Genomic DNA, 22509 nt, shown 5'->3' on the forward strand with positions numbered 1-22509 from the left:
CAGTTGGTCACAGTTGAGTCAGTTTGTTTTCTTTGTGGTTGCAACGATGAATGCAGATTATTATTATTATTATTATTATTTTTTTATTTTATTTTTTTTTACAAAATCTCTTTCAAACACTTTTTTGTGGACATTTTTAAATGAATTTAAGTACAGACTGACATTGATCAAATATGGTTTTTAACTTAGGTTTGATTAATTTGTCAACAAAATGACACTTCACACATCGTCAGAATGTCTGCCGGCAATTTGAAAGTCCGATGGTTCTGTCTGTTTCACAGCTTCTTCCTCAAATTGTGTCATTTAAAAAAATAAAACCACCTTTGTGGTTTATCTGTCTTGTTTAACATAAAGTAAATACTGGATGTCTTGAATGTCCTGCAGCAGTGTGATTGAACTATATAAGAAGCAATGCTGAATCTAAAACCCTCATGTCAACCAGCCACTTTGCTAAAGTGTCCTTGAACAGAACATAGATTCTAAAGTGTTCTGTAGGGAACCCTGACCTCTGAACTCACTGCAGTGGTGATAAGAGAAAGACATTTCTCCAGTGTAGATCAATGAGAGTATATGAATCTTGCACTGTTTGACTATGCGTATGATCTTCTGTAAAATGAAGACATGCGATCAGTGTGGTATCAACGGACATACAGGCTTTAGTAATCTGTCAAATAGTTATCACCAGAGGCGAAATGTCGGTGGGGAGTCAGAGTTATCTAACATGTTGATATCTCAGCTCTGACTGCAGCTGACTCTTGATATATTTGGCATCTGCACTGTGAAGACAGTAACTTGATCTGTTTTTGTCACAGTCCCAGCTTGATGTGCTCATGTGTATGCAGCACGAGAGTTTTTAGAACTGTGTACCTGCTCTGTTCTTGCAAGAGTTGACTAGTAACAACTAGTTTTGTTTTTTTAACATATTTATGGGTTTTAGACTTTATAGTTAGAAGAGTTTGAAACATTGGTTTAGTTTCAGCTGAGAAACTGTCATATAATCATGATTGCAGTGAACTGCATGACACATCCCGTTATTTTCTTCTCAGCTGCTAAGGACTCATAACTGCACACACACACACACACACACACACACACACACACACACACACACACACACACACACACACACACACACACAAACTGTACTATAAGGTGTTAGTATATCACCGTGTTTATCACAGTCATTAATTCATGAGACGGAGGCAAAATCTCCACTACTGCATGTAATCTGCTTCTTCTGAAATCCAGTCCAATAAAACAGGACGTACTGAGTGACTATTCCTCGTATCAGTGATGTTTTTCAACTACATGTTGAATCTTTTGTGCGCCGAGTGTTTTTTTTATAAACAGTGTGTGTTTGTGAGTGTGTTGTAGATGTGTCAAAAGAGATATGTGGACATTCTCCTCATCTCTTGCAACCACAAAGGCTCATGGGAAGTGTTTTTGATGTGTGGAGACAAGAGACTTGGCAAGGTAGACAGTCTGAGGAGAAAATATACACAAAATGTAACAGTGCAAATGTTCCAGCTTTGTTCTGCTGACAGTGGAAGTGACCTCTGGTTCATGTTCTGGTCGTGTTCATTAGAAATAAACGCTGGCTGCTGCTGATGCTGCAGACGAAGACATGAACAGTTTAACACACTCATAATAGTGCAATTAAATGCAAAACATGTTGGGCTGTTTAAGAACTAATGAACAGTACATGCCATTGCACTGGAAATGAGGTTTTTGGTTGGGCTTGGTACCCACAGAGCAAACACCTTGCTGCTCAAGCATAGGATTATAATTTATATGATAGTGTACTTTCAGGTTGTTTTTATTTTACTTGTTTTATTTTATTTTATTTGTTTGCTTTTTTAAAAAAATACATATTAATTGTATAATTAATGACATCTGGAATTTTTTTTTAGTATTTTAGGAAAGCTACAATTAAAATTCAAGCTGTATATAATGAAAATACATACTTTTCCTGAGTAAAAATTGTAACTTTTATTTCAATTACCACCCACAATTAGTTGTTAAAAGCCTATTTGCCATCTTTCATTTTTAGTAGCATTTTGTTTGCAGAAATTTGAAGAAAGTATTATTCGTGTTATATTCATATGTCTCCTGATCTGCCTGCTATTGTTGCCAAAAGAACCAACCCTATAAAACTACGCTCTACATTTATTGCAGCCAAACCCATCTTTGAGCACTGAGAAACGGAGCAAACCTTCCGAAATGTTTCATCTTGCACAGCTCTTGTCCTTGTCAGTGGTTACATGTGTGTGCTCTGACTGTCAGTAATATGCTTGCCACACTATTTTAGTCTTATTTTGTACAATGGAACCAAGACATTTCATCTGATTTTATCATGTATTTATGCATTGTATTTCTAACTTTGAAAGGCAAGTTATCGTTGAAAGAGCGAGCAGTATTTAGGGACATTGTCGGAGCAATAGGAAATTCGAGTCTGTCTCCAATAGAGTGCCTGACAGGACACGCCTTTCCTCCATGATAGTGATATTTTAAATTAGGATGACCAACACAGACCCAATAAATAGTTGTATTTATTAAAACTCCACAGGTAGAAATAGATAGGGTTAATCCATGTTTCCCTTGTACAAACCCAGCCCGTAATGAAAATTGTGTTCCCAAGCTGATGTGGAAGAAAAGGCTTGCACAGATGTTAGCCTTATCCTACACCTTGCACTATCAGCAGACAAGTTGCATTGTGGGCATTGCAGGCACCTGATTGTTACATGAAAGATAAACTGTTTTAAACTGTTTTGAACAGTTTGTCTGAGTCTGATAGTGTCATCGGAGTACATTGTTAAATCGGCAGATTATTGGAAACCTCCCCTTATCAACAACATCGATGAACAACCTCAACAACTTCTTGGGGCTAAATGGGAGCAAATGCCTGCAGCCAGAATCCAAGATGTGGTGAAAATCCTAAAACCAGAAGAGTGAGGGCTGTTCTGGCAGCAGATTAGTGCCCCATGGTTTTGCAATGAGATATTAAACATTCACATGTAGGTATTATGTTTGGCTGTCTATTTACTTTGTTCGTTTAATGTATTCATATAAACATTGTGAGTATGTTAAAGATGGTTTCAGTGTTTTAATGTTCTGTACTTTTCCTAATTTTAAATATTTTGGACTCAGTTATTTTAGCTGTTTTATAGTGGTGATTCACTCTGCCCCTCCTTCAGCCCTCAGAAACCCACTGAGTCTCTCTATCTGTTTCTACATAAACACAGCAGATTAGCAGAAAGATTTTAGGGAATATTAATAAACCTTCTATAAACCACAGCCAGCTACCTCCCAGACCAGTGCTAAAGACAGAGAGAGTGAGAAAGCTGCTGGAGGCTTTTTAATTTATATTTTTTTATATGAGCTGGTTCCAAAGCATAATGAGCTGTCACAGAGTGATTATGTGTTTTTATGATGTCGTTTGTGCTGCCTGGTAATACATTCACTTAGGTACAATAACATGTATCCAGTATGAAGTAATGTTATACTAAAAAAATAGTCCCATCTTTGGCTGAAGACATAAATGGATTTGAGGTGTCAGTTGGCTAGACCGGGACTGGTGGTGTGTGTAGCTGGAGACTTGTCTCCTCTGGTGCTATTCCAGTGTTGCTTTTGAGAACTGATATGGGTAGCTAATAGGCCTTTCACACCGAATTAGTAACCAGCAGAGTACTGCATCTGGGTTGACCCGTGTAGGCTTCTCCAGTAACACTCTCCTCCATGTGGTGGAGGGTTTTCTGCTTGTGTCCAGTCCACGTCCAACTATCAAGTGTAAATGTCTGTTATTGATGGCTTAATTTAAGCTAGTGGTGCAACACTGACTCTGTGCTGCTCCCTCCTTCCTAACAGCAGAGTGGAGGTCTTCACAGATCTAATCTGAAACTAACTAGGGCTGTTTTCTTACCAAAGTGTAGGAAATCCATGTTGGTTAGGAGTTAGAACACCATGACACCTTGACTGCATCCATCAGTCCATGTCTTCCTGTTGTCTCCACTGTTGCTGTCTATAATGCCCAACAAAGCTGTTCCATTGTCTTAATTAAAGGATCATTCTGGTTCACCTGGTGCAGGGTTATTAGGGCAACCGGCACCTTGACCCTAATGGAGATTCCTTCTACTGCCAGCAAAATGGCCATTCTAATGGCCTCACATGGCAAACAGGGTCCGAGTATCAACACTTTGTACAAATCATGGCTTGCTGCAATAAAGTGCTGTAAATCTTAATTTTGGCAGATCATTGTAGATTAAAGCCTGACTTTTTCCCATGTTCAAGTGTTTTATCATGTGGCTGCAGCAAATAATGTGAAGTAATGGTGCTAGTGTGTAAAGCAAAGAAAAAAAGGTCACATTTAAGAAGCTCAAACCATCAAACATCTGGATTATCTGTTTTTTTTTTTTTTAAATAACTTAGAACAATTAATTTATTGTCAGAATACTTATTTACCTTTCAGTTCTACAACCAAAACTTCCACTTTAGGTCTACACAGTGTTTACCTCGGCCCCGCCCTGCCTGGCCAGCCATTCAGCACCCAGGGAAGGGAGCTGGTGTAATTAGCTTGAACCAATCACGCTGAAGGCATTAGCGCAGGATTAGTTATTAACTGGGGGCTTAGCTGTCAGCTGTCAGCCACACAGGAATGCTGCTAAGCTTCTGCTTCAGCACCATGTTCCCTGCCACCAAGAAATGGAGAAAAAATAAAAATTCTGGAAGCAAAATAATTCTTAAAATGCAGTGGCCCTGTCTGCTGCTCTGCTCTGTTAATAGCCAGAGCCACGGGTGCATGGATCAGACACCAGCTGTAAATGTCTCTGTTTCATGTGTAGCCTGGGTGCTGGTCTTTTCATGTCCTAGAGATGTTAGTGCAGAAATTAAAAACTGACATGAAAACAGGCACACCATCTGTGTTGACATTAATTAACCAAGTTTTTACAGTCAGAGGTTTCAGAATGTAATGTATAATGCTTAATGTTGTCAGAACAGCCCCTCTGTTTGTTCTGGCCCTGCAGTGGGAGAAAACCCAATGGCAGCGAGTTTGAACACACAGTCTTTGTGCTGAAAACACCACTCGAAATGAGTAATAAGAGTAAGATTTAGCAATGCTGGTTCCATTAAAGAAATTGAATTTTCCTTCGGCGCGTCATCGATATTTTTTCCCCAAAACCTCTCTGCAACTAAACCGAACAAATTGATGCTGTCAGGGTGCTGGCAGGTCGTTTGACTTCTGCAGCCAGAATTCATTTATCAGACCCCTTCCCGTTCTGTCTTCTCTCTCAGGAGTGTACGCAGAATCCATCACATCCTGTTCTTGCTTTTTATTGGATGGTTGTGTGGGTAACAGATTGCAGCGCAGCTCTGTCATCTCGTCCCACAAGTCTGGCTGTGTGTCTCACACTTTGATCGGAGAGCACAGACGCTGGCTCTCAGCTTGTAGTGAAAGTACTGTGTCTAAGTCCAGGTTTGGCATGAAATGAAAAGAAAGAGGAGGTCAAGAGGCCGAGGAGGGGTGGGAGAGCAGCACCCAGACTGGACAGACTGTTGGGGGTCTGGGAGTCACTCCTGCTGTGCAGATCTGTGGCCTTTGACCCCTCAAAGAGTAGAGAAACGTAGGGTTCTGCACAGCATGCACATGTGCACATGCATTCTCTTTGTTTCACCATGTTCCCCATAGTCCTTTTCTCTAAGTATTTCTCAGAGTAAAGGCAAGGTCACACCAGCATTTAAAATGGTGAATTTTGTGGTGAATTTAATTATTCCAGTAGAAATTGTTCGCAGGAGTGAAGTAAATGCACACGTTTTTAGCTTAAAGTGCAACTGGAATAGTATGACGTGTGAATTTGTCCTGCTGGCCAATAGCAAGCAGTCTTGACAGTATTGACCTTTAACAGAGTGGCAAGTCAGTGAGTCCAGAATGAAGAAACCTATTGTAGCTTATAATCTGTGCTGCACCATTCTCTTTTATTTAACCCCCGCTGTCAGAGAGGTGGCTTGTTGGTGGTACAGATTTGTTATTTGAATAAACTATAGCAAACAAGGTAAATTAACAATTTCTGTTAGAAATCTCATGAGCTTGGATATCTTTTTCCTTCTTATATCACTTTTTGAAAATGAAAATAGTATACATGGGTGAACTAAAGTTGAGAGAAGCACAAAAGCAATAACTCCAGGAGAAAAAAAATCCTAGAGTTATTGTTACCATGCTAGCCCAGTCAGATCGCAAGCTCGTTGTTAGACTGTATATAAAAGAAAAGAGTCTGAAAAGTAAAGCCAATGCAGAAGAACTTTTCACTTAATTCTTTCTAACACGCAGCAGGGGGCAACTCCTGTAGTTTCAAAAGAAGTCTGATATCTTAGAAGTCTATAAGAAAGTGATTCTACTTCTCACTTGATTTGTTACCAAAATAAACATTTTCCCAATTAGTTTATGGTCTCAATCACTAGTTTCATGACTTTGTCAATGTAGCATGATTGTTCTTTAGTAATATTTTGTCTCATGTAAGGAAATAGACCATGAAGCACTTTGATGTCATGTTTAATTTCAAAAGATGTTCAAATGCCAAATTTGAGGCCTCAAAGCAGTTGTTCACAAACCACTAGGTGATGTGATGATTGCTGCATCCAGCAGTTCACTGAACAACTCTGTCGTAACTGCAATAAGTATTCAGAACCAAAGATTCTGCAAAAAGGCACACATTGATTTTTTTTTTGTGTGTGTCACCAGGCCATAAGAATCTTGGTGCACCCAGGGTGAACAGATCTGATGACTGTTCTGAGAAAACAAAGAAACACACCAGGGGACAGAGAGACATAACATACCCAGGTGCTGCAGAGACACAGGTGGTGACCACCTGAAGCTGCATGTTACACAAATCATATCATACACGCTATAACAGAAAGTAACAAATGCAAAAACATGGTATCCAATTGTGTCTCTCTCTCTCTCTCTCTCTCTCTCTCTCTCTCTCTCTCTCTCTCTCTCTCTCTCTCTCTCTCTCTCTCTCTCTCTCTCTCTCTCTCTCTCTCTCTCTCTCTCTCTCTCTCTCTCTCTCTCTCTCTCTCTCTCTCTCTCTCTCTCACACACACACACACACACACACACACACACACACACACACACACACACACACACACACACACACACACACACACACACACACACACACACACACACACACACACACACACACACACGCACACACACGCACACACACGCACACACACGCACACACATGCACACACTTGCACAGTCAAGCAGCTGTATGCACTGACCTGGTGATATTTGAAATACATACCCAGACACATACACACATTCTCAAGCAGAGCAGGAATGTCTCCAAATGCTTTAAAGAAATGATTGGGACTAAAAAAGGAGATGTCAGGCTGATTCTGACTCCTCTGTGTTTGCTTTCACACCCTGACTAACATTTAGTCTCAGATACAAGCCAAACCCTTTGAAATATTGGGTGCCTATAAAATAACCATAGACATCTTGTCCCAGATATGAATTGTTTGAATCCGTGTTCTATTTAAGCTCACTTACAGGCGCTCTCATATTGTACAATGTGCAGCGCAGTGCTGCAGACTGGTTCTGGGCCAACGACAGCGTCTCCCCATATGCACATGAGACTGAACATGGCTGCAGGCTTCACCCGTCCTCAAAATCCACCCTCTCCCTCCTGCTCATTAACATTTCAAGAGGAAATCTGATTTGAGAGGAAGTGCATGGCACAGTAAACCCCTTCTGTTCCTCTCACAGAAGGCAGGCACTTTGCAGAAATCTTGTTTGAACAATTCAGAGTTTGTAAAATCATCTTAAATGATGTAAAACAGATCATTTTGACACAAAAGCTCTAAATCTTCTGTCAATGGCAGCTTGTTTTCTACACGATTAAACCATTTTTGCAGCCTTGAAGCTCCTTTGTCTGCAGTATCCAGGCAGCAACAGTGTCTATTAGACCAGTTATTCTCCAACAAGCTTCTAGTGCTTTATCAGAACTGGGATGTCTTTCCACAGACACAAACTGACATTTTAGCTGAGCGCTATCAGCTCAGGACCAAAAGGTTAATTGCTCGCATCTCTGTCAGGTTGTGAGCCCCACCGAATCCTCTGATCCATGAAATGAAAGTAGCTGTCGCCGTCCCCACGACTGAAAAGATGCTGACTCACTTTCATCTCAGGGTTTCTCAGATTTTTCCTTCCTTACACTCACAAACCCTGGTCATGTTTTGCTGACTTGTGTGAGAGTTTGCATTTGTCAGTGAAGTCAATATTCTAATAGGATTCTATTAACTTTTTTCCCTGCCTTCACTATTGCAGCTTCTCTCCTAACCTGAATCTCAGGTCTTTTCTAACAGAATGGCTTTCTGAACTGCAGTGCAAGGTTGGAACTGGTTGCTAAGGAAAGTGAGGAGCAGCGTGCGAGTGTGTGTGTGTGCTTGTACGCATTTTTTCTCATGTTAATGTTGATACATTCCTGCTGTATGTCAGCGTCTGCTTGTGAAGAGAGACAGGGGTTTTGGCTTGTGAAATGCCACAAATGTGATGATGGAGGAGTTGGCGAATGTGGTCTGACTGATGGCCAGCGATGCGGAAATGTAGGTTAATCTGATCATATGGACACAACCATCAGCAGCAGCATCCTACCTCCTGGAGCAGAGGGAAAGGAGGTGACTGCGGGAGGGAGCAGTGGGGCGCTGGCGGAGAAAAAAAAAGAGTAAAGAATGGCCAAAGAGGTTGAGTGCATGATTATCAGAGGATGCAGCGAGAGGAAAAGAGTAGCGAGTGTTAGCTGCATGGAGAGGAAGGGAGGGGAAAGTGTACAAGAGAAGGGAAACAAAAGTGAGAGATGAAGGCAGCGGGGAGAAGAGGTCAGTGCAGAAAGATGAAAGAACAGAGGGATCAGATTGATGCATCAGCTCTGAGGTGGTGCACCCTCCACCCACCCTCCCCCTCTAACCCTCGTGGCCCAGCTTCAAACGCTCCTCAGCGTGACTGCCTGATTGGCTGTAAGTCGCCATGGTCACGGATGCAGCTCTGTCCGTCACCATGCCGCCTCTCCCCGCCACCCCGCCTCACCGCACTTCCTTTAACCCGCTTTCATCTAATTCAATTACACAATCACATTATGTAACGCTCTGAGGTGTGACATTGACACGCTCGCCATCTGTGACAGATCAGAGGAAGACCTTTTAAACAAAACAGAATAATTATTTTAACATTACTGCTGTGTCAAGGCAGTCACATGTTACAGCTTGTGTTTTATTCGTGTGTGCAGCCTTCAGTTTTGAAATAGTCACCTTTAGATTAGATCTGTGGAAGAAGTGTTGAGGTCTGACTAATGCTACTATGTGTATAAAGCTGCAAAGTGCTGTACAAACAGAATTATTAGAATAATTGTGAAAAATCTGCCCTCATCAATATATTTAAATGTAAATATTAGACATACCTGTCAGTGAAATGCAGCACAATTCACAGAGCTTCCATACATTTGAATCAACACCTCAGTGAGCTATCCCACCACTGGAATAAACTAATTTTGGGTGATATATCTTCCAGGTCAGACTCTGCTATTTGAAGCAGCACCAGTTTTTGTTCTTGAAGACCAAATAACAGCAGTATGCTTAAAATCAAGTGCTGTCAGACTGTTTAACAGAAACTCTGACATAAGAATCATAAACAGGAGCTGCACCCAAGAGAAAAGAAAATCTAACAATCGTGCCCTCTTGCTGAATCTCTACCTAGCTGTCCATGTGTGAAGATTTCTGTCAAGCTGTCTACTTTCATCTCACACAGCTACTTGCACAAGTGCAACAACATGAGTGTCTTAAACAGGAGAATGTACAAAAGCATGCGCTGTTATTGTCCTTTCCGTTCAGGTGTTTGTACAATGCTCCACATGCAGACTATAAAGACATAAAAAGGCAGAGTTCTGCGAGAGAGATGTGAGAGGCAGTGTGATGCAGGCAGGAGGAGACTATGACGACAGGTTTTTCACCTTCATTTGTGCCCCTCTGAAGTGTAAATGTGTACTGACCCCTTAAGATTATGGCAGATTCATTTTGTATAAGCAGGTATATTTTTGGACTAAGCAGTTCAGTAATTTATGCACAGAGCAAGTAGTCAGATTTGCTGTTCTGTTACACTGGAAGCAAGTGTAAAGTCTGGAGAACTGATGTAGTGTGTTCTAGTTTCTTTGTCTCTATGAGGATCCGGTCAACTGCAGCTCTCTGTGTCCGCTATAGATTCTGAATCAGCTGCAGTTTCTGAATCAGGTGCAGCACAGCAATAGAGATTCACCACATAATAAAGCAGTGTTTTGAACTGGAGCAAGGCTCTGGACAAGCTGCTGCACTGATACCCTTGATGTCTCTAAGTGCAGCATGGAGATGCTGCAGAGTGGGTTGCCATGTGCGCACTGAGAAACCCCTCCCCCTCACGCTACTCTCCTCATGGCCAGATACGTTTGATGGAGACTCCCACCCACTCACCAGCCCCTGCTCCCAGCCTGCCCTTCCAACCATAGATGCTTCCAACCCAAGAGAGACACCTAGTGGACTGTACGTGTAACTGCAGCCCTGCATCTCCACTGCCCTCACCCTGACCTGCACTTCTTTACACACAGAATTATTTATGGTTTAATTTACAGCGCACTGCCAGGCACAGTCATTTTGTAGTGATTGTACGAGCACAGTGGGAGAGGAGGCTGGCTGGAGGGAGTGAGGGGAGGTAGAGGAGAGGGGAATCATGGAAAGGTATTCCCAACATGGTGATAAATACAAGGGCTACAGTGAGCTGTAATACAGCATAATCTCATTGGGCTCCATTAGCAAGCCAGTTCTCATCGGTTCCTTTGTTTTTGCTATGTGTGTCTGTTCTTGTCTGCCTTTACATTCTCCATTAGACCTCTGAGTTGAATTAATAACACATTTCCATGTTGGGTCTGCCTACACACTCTCTAGTCTGCATAATGCATTCTAATGCAGTTTGTGGGGATCCTATACTGTACTGGTCAGTAGTCTGAAACTCATTTATCACGGCGGTGCAGGGAGGCTGCTGCTGCTGCTGTGAAGGCCACTCTGTATTCAGCAGCACATCTCTCCCTCTCTCCTCATTCCCACCCTCCATCTCTCAGTCCCTCCATCCCTCATTTACACCTCCCTCGCCCGAGCTGTATGAGCGATCTGCTTCCGCCCCCTCAGGTCCTTTCCATTTTTAATTACCTGTCAGGGACCCCGGGTCTTGATCCCAGGACTCCCAGCTCTCTGCCACGTCTCACTCACTTCAACCGGGACTCCGCCCATGAGAGTACAGCATGAACAGTGAGCTGAGATTTATGATCAGGCAGTCACTGAGACTACTTGCAGTGAATGGTGAGAAGAACTCTCGTTCTGTGACCACAGAAGTGAACATTTAATAACTGACCAGAGTTCTCATTACTGCGGCCTGGTGTAGTTTATAGTATTTCTGGCCTTTAGATAAACATGTATATTTGTAATAGGAGTACCCATGAATGAAGAACATTTGAAAAAGTGAAAAATATTTTACCTGACTGAAGCATTGTTTCATATTTTGTAATATTTGTAATCACACTCTAAATACTATGTAATATTTGTAATGTTCTTCAGGACAGCACTGTAAACACACACTTTTTTATCCAGAGGTACAGAGCAATATTAGCATTCATTTGGAGTCATGTGTGGCTAGCTGATGATAAATACATCCAATATTGACTCTGCTATTATTGTCTTTTGGTCCCTAGCAGCTCCTGAGGGTCAATATCTGGTTCAGAACTAGAACAGCAGCTGAGGGCTGAAAAATGATAAAACAAGGGGCTAATGAATATTAAAACAGGCACCACAATAATTGTCTGCATGTTCATCATTAAATGTTATTTCATCATATTTACATGTACACTGTGTGTACAATTAGTATTTAAATCGTATTCAATAGGATTTATTTAATTGTTTTAGAAATACAGTGATCTCAGTCACTCCAAAATGTTACTGCACTTTAAACTTGAAAGTCTAGCAAAGACAAAGTGAGATTTGTATTTTTCAGTGAACTATTTAAGTGACAAGTAACATTTATGGCTTTCCAGAAATATTTAGTGAACAGTAGCAACCTTCATTTGAATAGTTATCATGAGTTTTCCCCCACAGTCGGCCAGTTTCTTGATCCATTAACAGTCAACTTTAGCTTAAGCAGCAACCACAGCCTCCAGGAAAGTGTCATCCAGAAACTGACAGTAAGATTGGAGTCAGATTTTCTGTTCATCTTCTGCCTGAAAAAGTCCAATTGTGACACTGACACTAAGTGTCCGTCAGGGATCCAGCCACAGGCGAAAGTCAGCTCCATCTAGAGCCATTTTTGTATCATCTGTCCATAAAACCTTTGAAAATCTGTCTTCAGAAATTCTTGATGTTTAAAACTGAGTCTTACTCAGTGGTGGTTGTGTTTCATCCTTCTTTAACTTGGCCATGTCTCTGAGCAACTTTTTCTTCCGGACACTCCAGGCAGGCTGCACTTCTGGAATATGGTGGTATTGGAGGATAATTGTAGCTTCACATTACATTTTCTTCATGTCTTTTGAACCTTATGTGTGCCTTTTTATTGTCTGTGCATTGTCTGCAACCCTGTTGACTTTTCACAGCACAGCATTTGATAGTCAGGTAGATATCAACATGAAAACACACTAACAATGTGGTCATATCATCACCAGTTTGTTAAAACCCTGAAATGCTGCAATCGGCATTTACTTTCTGCAGGGTCTATGAGAGTAGATGTGTTTTTATGGTTACGTAATGTATAATACTCATGGATTTTTACTAAAGTTGAAGATCAAAGTCTCTTTCTGCAGGCATAAAAACAATAGGAAACAATACAACAAAAAATTAGACAGATGGTGTGTAAAGCACGTTTCAAAGATGAAAACTCTGTGATTTACTTTTAAAGGTCTTCACTGCGTTGCTACCTGATTGAAGAATGTTTGGGGAATATCCATCTTTTCATACTGTGATTGACACTTCTCAGCTGTCTCAGCCTTAACACTATTTTTCTGCAGGTGAAGGATATTTGCCTGCGTCCACACAAGTGTCTTTACATCCTAAAACGTACAACACCTGCTAGATTTACCCGTAGCCGTAGTCTCTCATCTGGCATTTTTGGACCTCTTAAATTGAGACTTTTGGAAAGTTTGTTGAATCTGTTTTGGTTTGAAAACTTTGGTGTTGTGTTTTAATGTGGGTGGTAGGAAAAGGTGACTTTAGGAAACAACAACATAAACACAAATATTTACTTCTGATTGGGCCTCATCATAAAGTATGTGTCGTCATTTATCTATCACACGATCGAAGCCTTGACTACCGTAGTTCAGCGTGGAGAACATGCCATTGCTGACCATGTCATGTATTCTAGCAACCCTTATGCATTTAATTATGCATTTTGAATCCTGATTACACCAGCACATGTATGCCCAGTCTATGTTTTCAGGTATGCTAGTATGCACAGAGATTATTTCTGAAACTTGCTACAACATACTATTGTATTACAGTATTTGTATGGACGTAGCCTTACACAGATTTTTTTAAAACTTCTCACTACACCTCTTTCTGTCTTTCTCACTCTTGCTTTCTTTTCCTTCCTCTTCTCTATCATAGTCTCTTGCATTGCCCTTTGACTTTTTTTGAATACATTACTGCCAGAATAGCCACATAGCATTCATTTGTTCAGGTGAAAGATGAGTGCAGACCAGAGTTGCACAGTAGTAGAGATCAGTGGTTTTATCTTTCCTCGACACACTGAGCCCGTCTGCTCTGGTCAGGTTAAATATAGACGCTGGCCTTTGGTAAAACAGTCCGAACTCCCAGTTCTGTGTGTCAGCGGCGAGTTTGACTTAAACACAGAGAAATGCAGTGCGATAGGGGAAGCTCAGACTTTTTCAGTACCATTTCCTGTTGTGTCAGATGAGTTTGTGTACTGTGCGGTGTGTGTCTGTGTGCATTTGTGAGGTAGAGAGATCATGTTCCCCTTTGCCTCATGTCACAGTCAGGTCTCAGATTTCCTCTTACCTTCAAGAGGAACGTTACAAAGCGAGAAGAACAGAAAGAAAGAAGTGTTGGGGGGTAAACCACAGTGCGTGTACTGTCACACTTGATGGCCGCCGTGCATCACCATGCGTCGTGCATTCAGTGTGTTCAGAGGCTACAGGAGAGCCGGGGAGGATGACGACGACGTGTTTGTGTGCAGCCCTGGATACAAGGTGACAGAAATGAGACATGATGGACGTGGAAATATGTGCACTCTGCTAGTCTGAAACAGTGATAGTTTGGTTGTCAGGTTTCTTTGCACTGTGTCCACTAGATCAATATAGAACAGGGTGTCTGCTCTGCCAGCACAAATGGATTTCATGTCTTGTATAACAATTAATTTCTCTGTCCTGTTTCTCAGACTGCCCATTTCTAGCTGGAGAACTTTCCATCAGCGCTGGCAACCACCATCAGCTTTGTTCTCTTTACACTGTTAAATTAGATTCCAGGTAGCATTAATAATGTCCTACCAAAAGTTTGCCAGTCTGAAATTAGCAGATACTCTGTGACTGCAGTGTGCCAAGGAAACACTTTATGCTGACTTCAATGAGCCATTTAAAGGATTGCTTCTGCTGTCTACTGCTATTCCAGCAATGTTACACTTCTGTCTCAGCATATGGTGCACAATTCTCTCTTATACACAACAGCCTATTTGAATACTAGAGGGCTTATATTGTCTCTTGACATCACTTCTATTTAGAAATTGTGTTTAGTTTTAATGGAGCTGTCATTTCTTTTTTTCTTTTAATAAAAATGTGACAGCTTGACTAATATATTGATAGTCATTGCTTTCGTTCGGTTTTAGTTTTGTTGTAGTAGTTTGGCTTTATTTATGCTCGTGAGGTTGGTAAAGGTTCATTCATTTCATGCTACAACATTAGTGCATAACAGCCGTCATTAGCATGCCTTATAACTACACTAAGTGCAACTGTGAATGAGTAGAAATTCATCAGCAGGTTTTTGTCATAAATGAGATGAATGACATTTTCATTCAAGAACTATCCCTGTGTATCAGTGTTATATATTCCGAAGTTTTTTTCATGAAAATCATCTCTTCCTGCTTAACATGATTTAGATGTAAGTCTTCACTGCATATTAAATTCAAGCAGCAAACTTTCAGTGATCAGTATATGGTTCAAGCTGCACACTGTGTGCGCTATCTGTCAGAAAAATGGTAGTTATGTATTTTCTTCCAATCGTTCGGCCCTACTCTACACCACTGTATCCTTTAGAATGTGCAGATCCCCTTTCTCCACCACCTCTCATCTGTTCCACAGCTCGAGCACACCAGCTCATCCACAACTCTGCTCTGCTTAACAAGGTGGTAATGATTTTCACTGGAGTGGTCTTCAACCTAATCAGACATTTCTGAACTCTTATTGGTTGGGTTCTCTTTAATAAGCTGTCTATTTTACACCCTCTGATTAATTTTTCTGCTACTCAGCCTGTGGAAACTGAGACAGAGCTTTGTCAAGTCTCAGATTATAGCTCGTGAGCATAGTGAAAACTGCACTGAGCTGTGTTGAATGTGGTGATTTTGGAGCTTGATCTAATGACAGTACAACATATGTCAGCCACTACTACTTCAATTTTGATCATACTTTCTAAATCATGCAGTAGCTTTATGTTGGTGCAATACAAAATAGCCTTTTAAATTGCAGTTGAAGGCAGCGTGAATAAAATGAGAATAAATGATTGTGGCATGTGGTGCATGTCAGTGGACCCGTATTGCTTTTCATAGCAATAAACCGTGTGCACACTCCTCTCTGTCGACAGTGATTGTTGAATTACTCTCTGAAAGTAGAAACCGCTGAAAAATGTTTTGATTTATCTTCTGTCTGAATGGACGTTAAAGCATGTTAATTACTTCTCCACCGGATACAGTCGGGTTTGTTTGGGCTGAGTGGAATCTAAATAGTTTTGACCCCAGCCTTGCTTTTTAGCCACACTCAATCATTTACATTTAGGCTTGATCATTAGCGCATTATTCCCTCAAAACCCAATTAAAGCTGCAGCATTCTGGCCCCATTCTGCTTGTGCGGCATGAGTCTGAACCCAAGTTCAGCCAAACCATCATCTCTGTAGTTCGTCTCATTGCTTGAGTCACTTGCTTGTGTGTTGGACTGAAACAGAGAATCATTGGGCAAACCTAACTGAAAACAGCAGGACGCCACTGAAACCTTTGCTTTGCTGCAGCATGTGTGCAGGATATTAAATAATAATTTATGTGAAAAATATTCCTGTTATTCCAAGACCGGCAGGAAGTCCCATCTGTGTCCTGAAAGCGGTTCAAATCCTGCTAACTGAAGTGTGTCTCCCCTCACATTCCTCACCTGTAACAAACAGAGGAGAGGTGCAGTGCTGGCACAGTCTCTGATACCTAATTCTTTTCTGTACATGTGCTGCTGGATCTTCTCTGGAGAGACACGAGGCTGGCATTGGTCTGTAGGACTCAGCTCCAAAACCCCAAAATATTTTCAGAGAACGTTAAATGCTCTGAGCTGTAGCCATGGAAACGTGGCTTTCTGCCTTTTGTGGAGTGACCTTCAGTTGTTGCCAAGTTTTAAAAGACCACCTAAAAGCTGTGTTTGATGAGTGTTTGCACTGACACTCTGACACTGTGGGGCCATGTAGTGTTTTTTTGCATTGACTATGGTTAGTGGTTACTTAGAAAAGAAACTGAATCTCAAATACCTGTCAAGTATATTCACAAATTGGGTGGCATGGTGAGCAGTGGTTACTACTGTTGCCTCACAACAAAAAGGGCCTGGGTTTGAAGGCTGCATCTTTTCTGTGTGGAGTTTGCATGTTCTCTGTGGATTTTCTGCTGGTGGTCCAGTTTCCTCCTCTATTCCGAAGAGATGGGAGGTAATTAGTGTGAATGTGTCCTTGTTTTAGCCCTGTGATGTGGTGAGCTGTCCATAGTTTACCTGGGTTTAAGCTGTTACTGCTGATGGATGGATAGTTACAATTCACACCCCTGAATTTATCAAATGGAGTAATGCTCTCATTGCAAAACATGGTGTTTATTAATCATCTTTGTTAGCAGTTTGATTAAAGTCTTTTTTCCCTTATCAACACTTCACACCAACGTTTGCACAGAAGTCTGGTTGTATCTTATCTCTGCTTCTGCTTCCTCTGGCCTTTGCCGTGCAACATGCATATCTTTGCTTGCTTCCCCATCGTTTTTATTTCAACTAATCCTTTGTTGCGCAACTTTGAGCAATATTTGTGGCGGCATGGTTGCTAAGAGGATGCTTGTTCTGTTTACTGAAAAGAGACTGTTTAATCCTTGCAGCAGGCATGTAACTGAATCTATTTATCTGTTTTAGTTCTGTATAACATAGTAATGCAACAGCCTTATTTAACAAGCAATACTCATTTATCTATTAGTTTAGAAAGGATGTCACCATACCAAACATATAAATGCGGTAGAATTAATAATGGAGACTGGGATAAATTTTAATGCCCCATGTGAAATAGCAGAATATTAGAATAAGTCACCTTTGACTATATACCTCAGCTACTTGCAGTCCCAAACAACTGGTCCAGACCTCTGAGAGGAACCTCAGAAATCCAGATGTTTGTTATTCCACCCTCATTTGAGAGGTCAAATCATTGAAGAACACTTTAGTCTTCATCTTTTGTCTGTTATTGTATGGCTTGCATTAAAATACCAGTGGCACTTTATTAGCTTAGCGTTTCTCTCTGTTCTCTGAGCTGCCAGATAAATGATTACATAACATTATTGAGTCCTTGTGGTTTGAGCACCCAGTTAGAATCAGACTGATATGGATTTAAAGTATCTGCAGACCACATGTGGCACCTGATTTGATCAGCAGCTGCATCCTGCCATGCAGACTGTCAGAGACACTCACTCACCTCACTCTCATTCTTTTATATAGAGGAGTTGATTTGTTGTGCTGCAGTTTTATATATTGGCAGCTAAATACAGTATGCTTGTTTTTAATTCAAGTTTTGATGCGACAAACATCTCAACTGATCACATTACACAGTGGAGTCCAGGATGTGATAGCTGCTGGTTTTTGTGCTGTACTGAACATTCCAACAGATCTCAGCAGACATTCGAGTGTTTTCGTGGCTCCTTCTGGTTATGGAATTCCTGGAAAATTATAGAATTTTCAGAAGAAAGTCAGAACACAAAAATTCCCTGGAGAAGTCAGGGAATATCAGCCTGAAAACAGGAAAACGTAGACCATGCAGATCTTACATTAAATCTTGAATGAATACCTGAGATTTGCTGATCTGACCGTCCTTTCCCCTCTTCTCCCTCCAGACAACGTCACCTACAGGTCAGGGCCGGTCCGACTCGCCGGTCTACACCAACCTCCAGGAGCTGAAGATCTCCCAGTCCAGCCTGCCGCCCGTCCCCTCAGGCTCCCCGCTCCACATCCTGGGTGACTGGGAGACCCACAAAGACCTGAGCGGCAGGCATTTCTACTACAACCGAGCCACGGGGGAGCGGACCTGGAAGCCGCCACGCACCCGGGACACCAGCAGCAGCACCAGCAGTATCCGAGCAGACAGCCGTGGCACAGCAGAGAGTGAGGTGAGTGTCCGGATTAGTGTCACACCAGAGATTGAAGTGATGCTAAAATTCATCCTTTTCTCTTTGTGATCTTGTCATAAACATCATAAAAAGTCATGTGAGAGCTTCTGACTCCTGATTATATGCCCCACATTGACTTCTTACTAAGAATGAAGCATACACAAAATACACCATCACCATTTCCACTCCTGTTTGACCAAAGAAAGCAGTAGTTGCAATCACATGCCTGAAACACAGGAATCAGGTGCTCACAGAGAAAGTCTGTAAATGGACTCTCTGGTAGCTCATGTTAAATAAACTAGTTGTGGTGAAGGTGTGGTGAACCTCAAAGGACTTTTAAAATGCTGTTGTGGTTGTCAAAGGTAGGAAACAAGAATGCTTTTGATAAAAGGAAATCGTGGTTTCCTGTCAGGTTGCCATTTCCTCATCAACTGTCCAGCACTGCCTCCATGTGGCGCTTCCATTTACTGCAGTGTCATCTTTACAGAACTGGTTTGAGCAAGTATGGCTGGATTACTCCAATATACAACTTGTCATTAAGTAGCACAGAGTAGTTTTTTAAATTTCTATGAACAGTCATAGGTGACTTCTATTCATGTGCTAACATAACTGCACAAGGGTTTTCTAATCATCAATTAGCCTTTCAACACCATTGTGTTAGCACACAATGTAGCATTAGAACACAGGAGTGATGGTTGCTGGAAATGTTCCTCTGTACCCCTTTGTAGATATTCCATTAAAAATCAGCCTTTTCCAGCTAGAATAGTCATTTACCACATTAACAATGTCTACACTGGATTTATGATTAATTATAATAATGTTGTCTTCATTGAAACTGATTTTCTTTCAAAAATAAGAACATTTCTAAATGACCCCAAACTTTTGAATGGTAGTGTATGCAGTCTGCTGCACTCTGTGACAGAAGGATCTCTGACGGTCAGTCAGGTCACCTCTTTGATGAAGTCGCAGCAATTCAGACATACAGGACAAAAACTGAAACTAAAGTATCGATATCATTACACTGGTATCATTCAATATCAGTACCGACGCTGGTATCGATATCGATATTTGGATCGATCCGCCCAACTCAGCAGACGCTGGGATGGTGGAATCTTCAGTGCATTTCAACAAAGTTTTGTGTCAGAGTTGGTTATTCTCAATTATGACACCAATATTTTCATTTTTGCCTTAAATATTGATTACTGGTCACCTTGATTACAAATAGTCAGTATGGATATCAGCCCTTAAAAACCCATATAGATTGACCCCTTACATCTAAGGCATTTCAAGGTAGCAGGAGATTATTTTCATGGCAAAAAAAATTATGCCGTTAAATCAACAACTGGAGGGTCAGTTTAAGGGAATGGTAGCCGTCCACTACCACTACCAATAGTAGTGGCTATTAATAGCCACTAATACTAATACTACAGCTACTAGCTACTATGTGAAGTAAGATTTTACGCTTTTGGTAATTTTGAGAAGTACTTCTATTGATTTTCTTTTTTGAATTGAAATAGAGACTGATATGACTCTCTTGGCTGTGTGCTAAGTATAAAGCAGTGACTAGCAGCTGGTTAGCTTAGTTTGGATTAGCATAAAATGTGGCAATCGAGGCAAACAGCTAGCTTGACTGTCAAAAGGTAAAATAATGTGCCGGTAAGTCACTTTATTAACAAAATTAACACTTTACACTGTGGCACGTTTGTTTAATGTATAAAACAAATTGACAAAGTCCAACTGTTTTTCATATTTTGCATAGCAAAACTGCTAAGCTAACTGACGGCTAGCTGCAGCTTTGTATTGTAATGTTCTGAGTTATTCACGTTCTGTTCCTTTAAGACAGAGTACATGCTGACTGGCAGAGACTTTTAGGCAAGTTTAGGGAAGTTATGGTGTGTGTTCTGCCCCTTGTTGTTGGGACCGAGGCGAGTAACGTTGAGCTGGCGTGGGTTACGGCCAGAACAGTAGCCCATTCTGTTGACTATGTTTCAGTAAATAAACATGAAGGCCAAACCAATGAAAGTGTGATTATTTCACACCAGCAGAATATTACAGTATTTCCAAAGTTGTTTAAATCAATCCAACTGGACGTTAAACAACTTTGGATAACCATGACCTGGATGAATGAGAAACTACACGGACATTACAGTATTTCCCATATCCTTCTGAGAGTGGTATCAATCTTCTTGCAATCTTCTTCGCATTCTCAGCTTTATTTAATAGTTACAATAAGAGAGAAATGTGAGGAAGGAGAACAGAGAATTGACATTCAGCATGGGTTCGGACTAATTGGAAATCAAACCAGAGACTCACTGTTTGAAAACATTTGCACCATTATAATATCCACCCTGACCACTCGGCTATCATGTTGTCCCCTTTCCATCTGTTTCTGTATCCATGCACAGTATTTGTTTCTGTGTATAAAAACGTAATATTAGGACTGGGACGTTAACATGTTAATTTCGATTAATTAATTAATTAATTGCACCGAAAATAACGCGTTAAACATATTAACGTAATTTGTTGCCCCCTCCTCAGTTCTATCATTTCTGGCACACCGGTAACTCTGATGAACACTCCAGCCCAGCAGGTGGCGGTAATGAACCTAAAGTCTGTTTGTAGCCATGAAGAAGAAGCACAGGAAGCACTGAGTGAAGTCAGACGCTGGTGAAAAGTGAAGGAAGACGACATTGAGCTTGTTGGGCAGAAATTTTCCTTTTAAAAATCTTCCTGATGGCAGCTTGGATAAAAGCCTGGTTGTGTGGTAATTTTACAACAAAGACTTTTCTGATCACTGCAGCACTTCAAGCCGACGGTATCACCTCAGTGTAAAACATGTTGCTGTTAGCACCAGAGCTAACGTTAGCTACGAGTCATGCTAACGGCTAACGGTGTAGCCATCCCATAATAGACCACTTTTCTAGACAGTGCTTGAGATTACAGAAAGTCTTAAAATGTTGAATAAAATCGCTATAATTTCACTTAGATTTGCGGTAATCTGTGAATGTAGCAGAGAGATGAAAAATGCAGATAAATAGAAATGAAACATGTTTGTGGTTTAAGTTTTTACTCCGTCGAGGCTCTGCCTCCTTGGAGGAGGAATAACCTAAACAACAAAAATATCTCTTTTAATAACTTAATTATAAACTTTTTGTTTATAAAAAATTACATAAATAAAAATTGATATTCCTATAAAAAGAACCATCAAAATTACACAATTTATCAGACCCAGAAAAGATGAAAACAGAATTAATCTCTGGATTTTCAACTTTCTGAATCTCCTTGAACTACTTATGCTGATTTTATGTGCAATACAGTGGAAAAAACAACTAAATTCAGGCTTTAAGTCATCAAAATCACTTTTTTCTATATGTCCCATTTTCCCTTTTTTAAAATAAATTTTAAATAATAAACACCTATATGTCTATTCATTGATTCAACTGTCAACCACAATTTTATTTTAATTGAAAAACTTCACTTATTGTGTCAAATATTGCTATTTGACAAAACTGCAATTAATTGCGATTAATTAATTACAAAGCCTGTAATTAATTAGATTACATTTTTTAATCGCGTCCCACCACTACACAATATTAAACAGTAGGTTAAGCTACTATCAAGTATATGTGACAAGGGCAACAATTGTCTCTGAACAGTAATGACGAAGTAGTAAATACTCTGGTAAACCAAATGTATATTTCCCTGGTGTCCCACAGGGGATTAAAAAATACCACAAAATACGTATTGAGCACCAGAGCAAATGCAGATTTTGCTGTTGGTGTTGTAATGTTGTCATCTGTGTTTTGTTGTGTATATTCTGCTAATGCTTCACTTGTAGCTGG

At 40.7% G+C, this 22509-nt stretch overlaps 1 protein-coding gene across 9 annotated transcripts in view; it reads left to right on the plus strand.

Moving 5' to 3' along the window:
• The window catches only part of arhgap12b (Rho GTPase activating protein 12b), a 74187-nt gene that overhangs the window by 33504 nt on the left and 18174 nt on the right, over positions 1 to 22509 (plus strand). For 8 of the 9 annotated variants that reach the window (XM_023262645.3, XM_023262646.3, XM_023262647.3 and 5 more), the window contains one exon: positions 18395 to 18667. In XM_023262645.3, the coding sequence (XP_023118413.2) occupies positions 18395 to 18667 (273 nt within the window). Of the gene's footprint in view, positions 1 to 14120; positions 14271 to 18394; positions 18668 to 22509 lie in introns of those variants that run through there. The other variant, XM_035944640.2, reaches the window with a different exon arrangement.

This window comes from Amphiprion ocellaris, chromosome 22 (genome assembly GCF_022539595.1).
Source record: "Amphiprion ocellaris isolate individual 3 ecotype Okinawa chromosome 22, ASM2253959v1, whole genome shotgun sequence".
Classification (NCBI taxonomy): Eukaryota; Metazoa; Chordata; class Actinopteri; family Pomacentridae; genus Amphiprion; species Amphiprion ocellaris.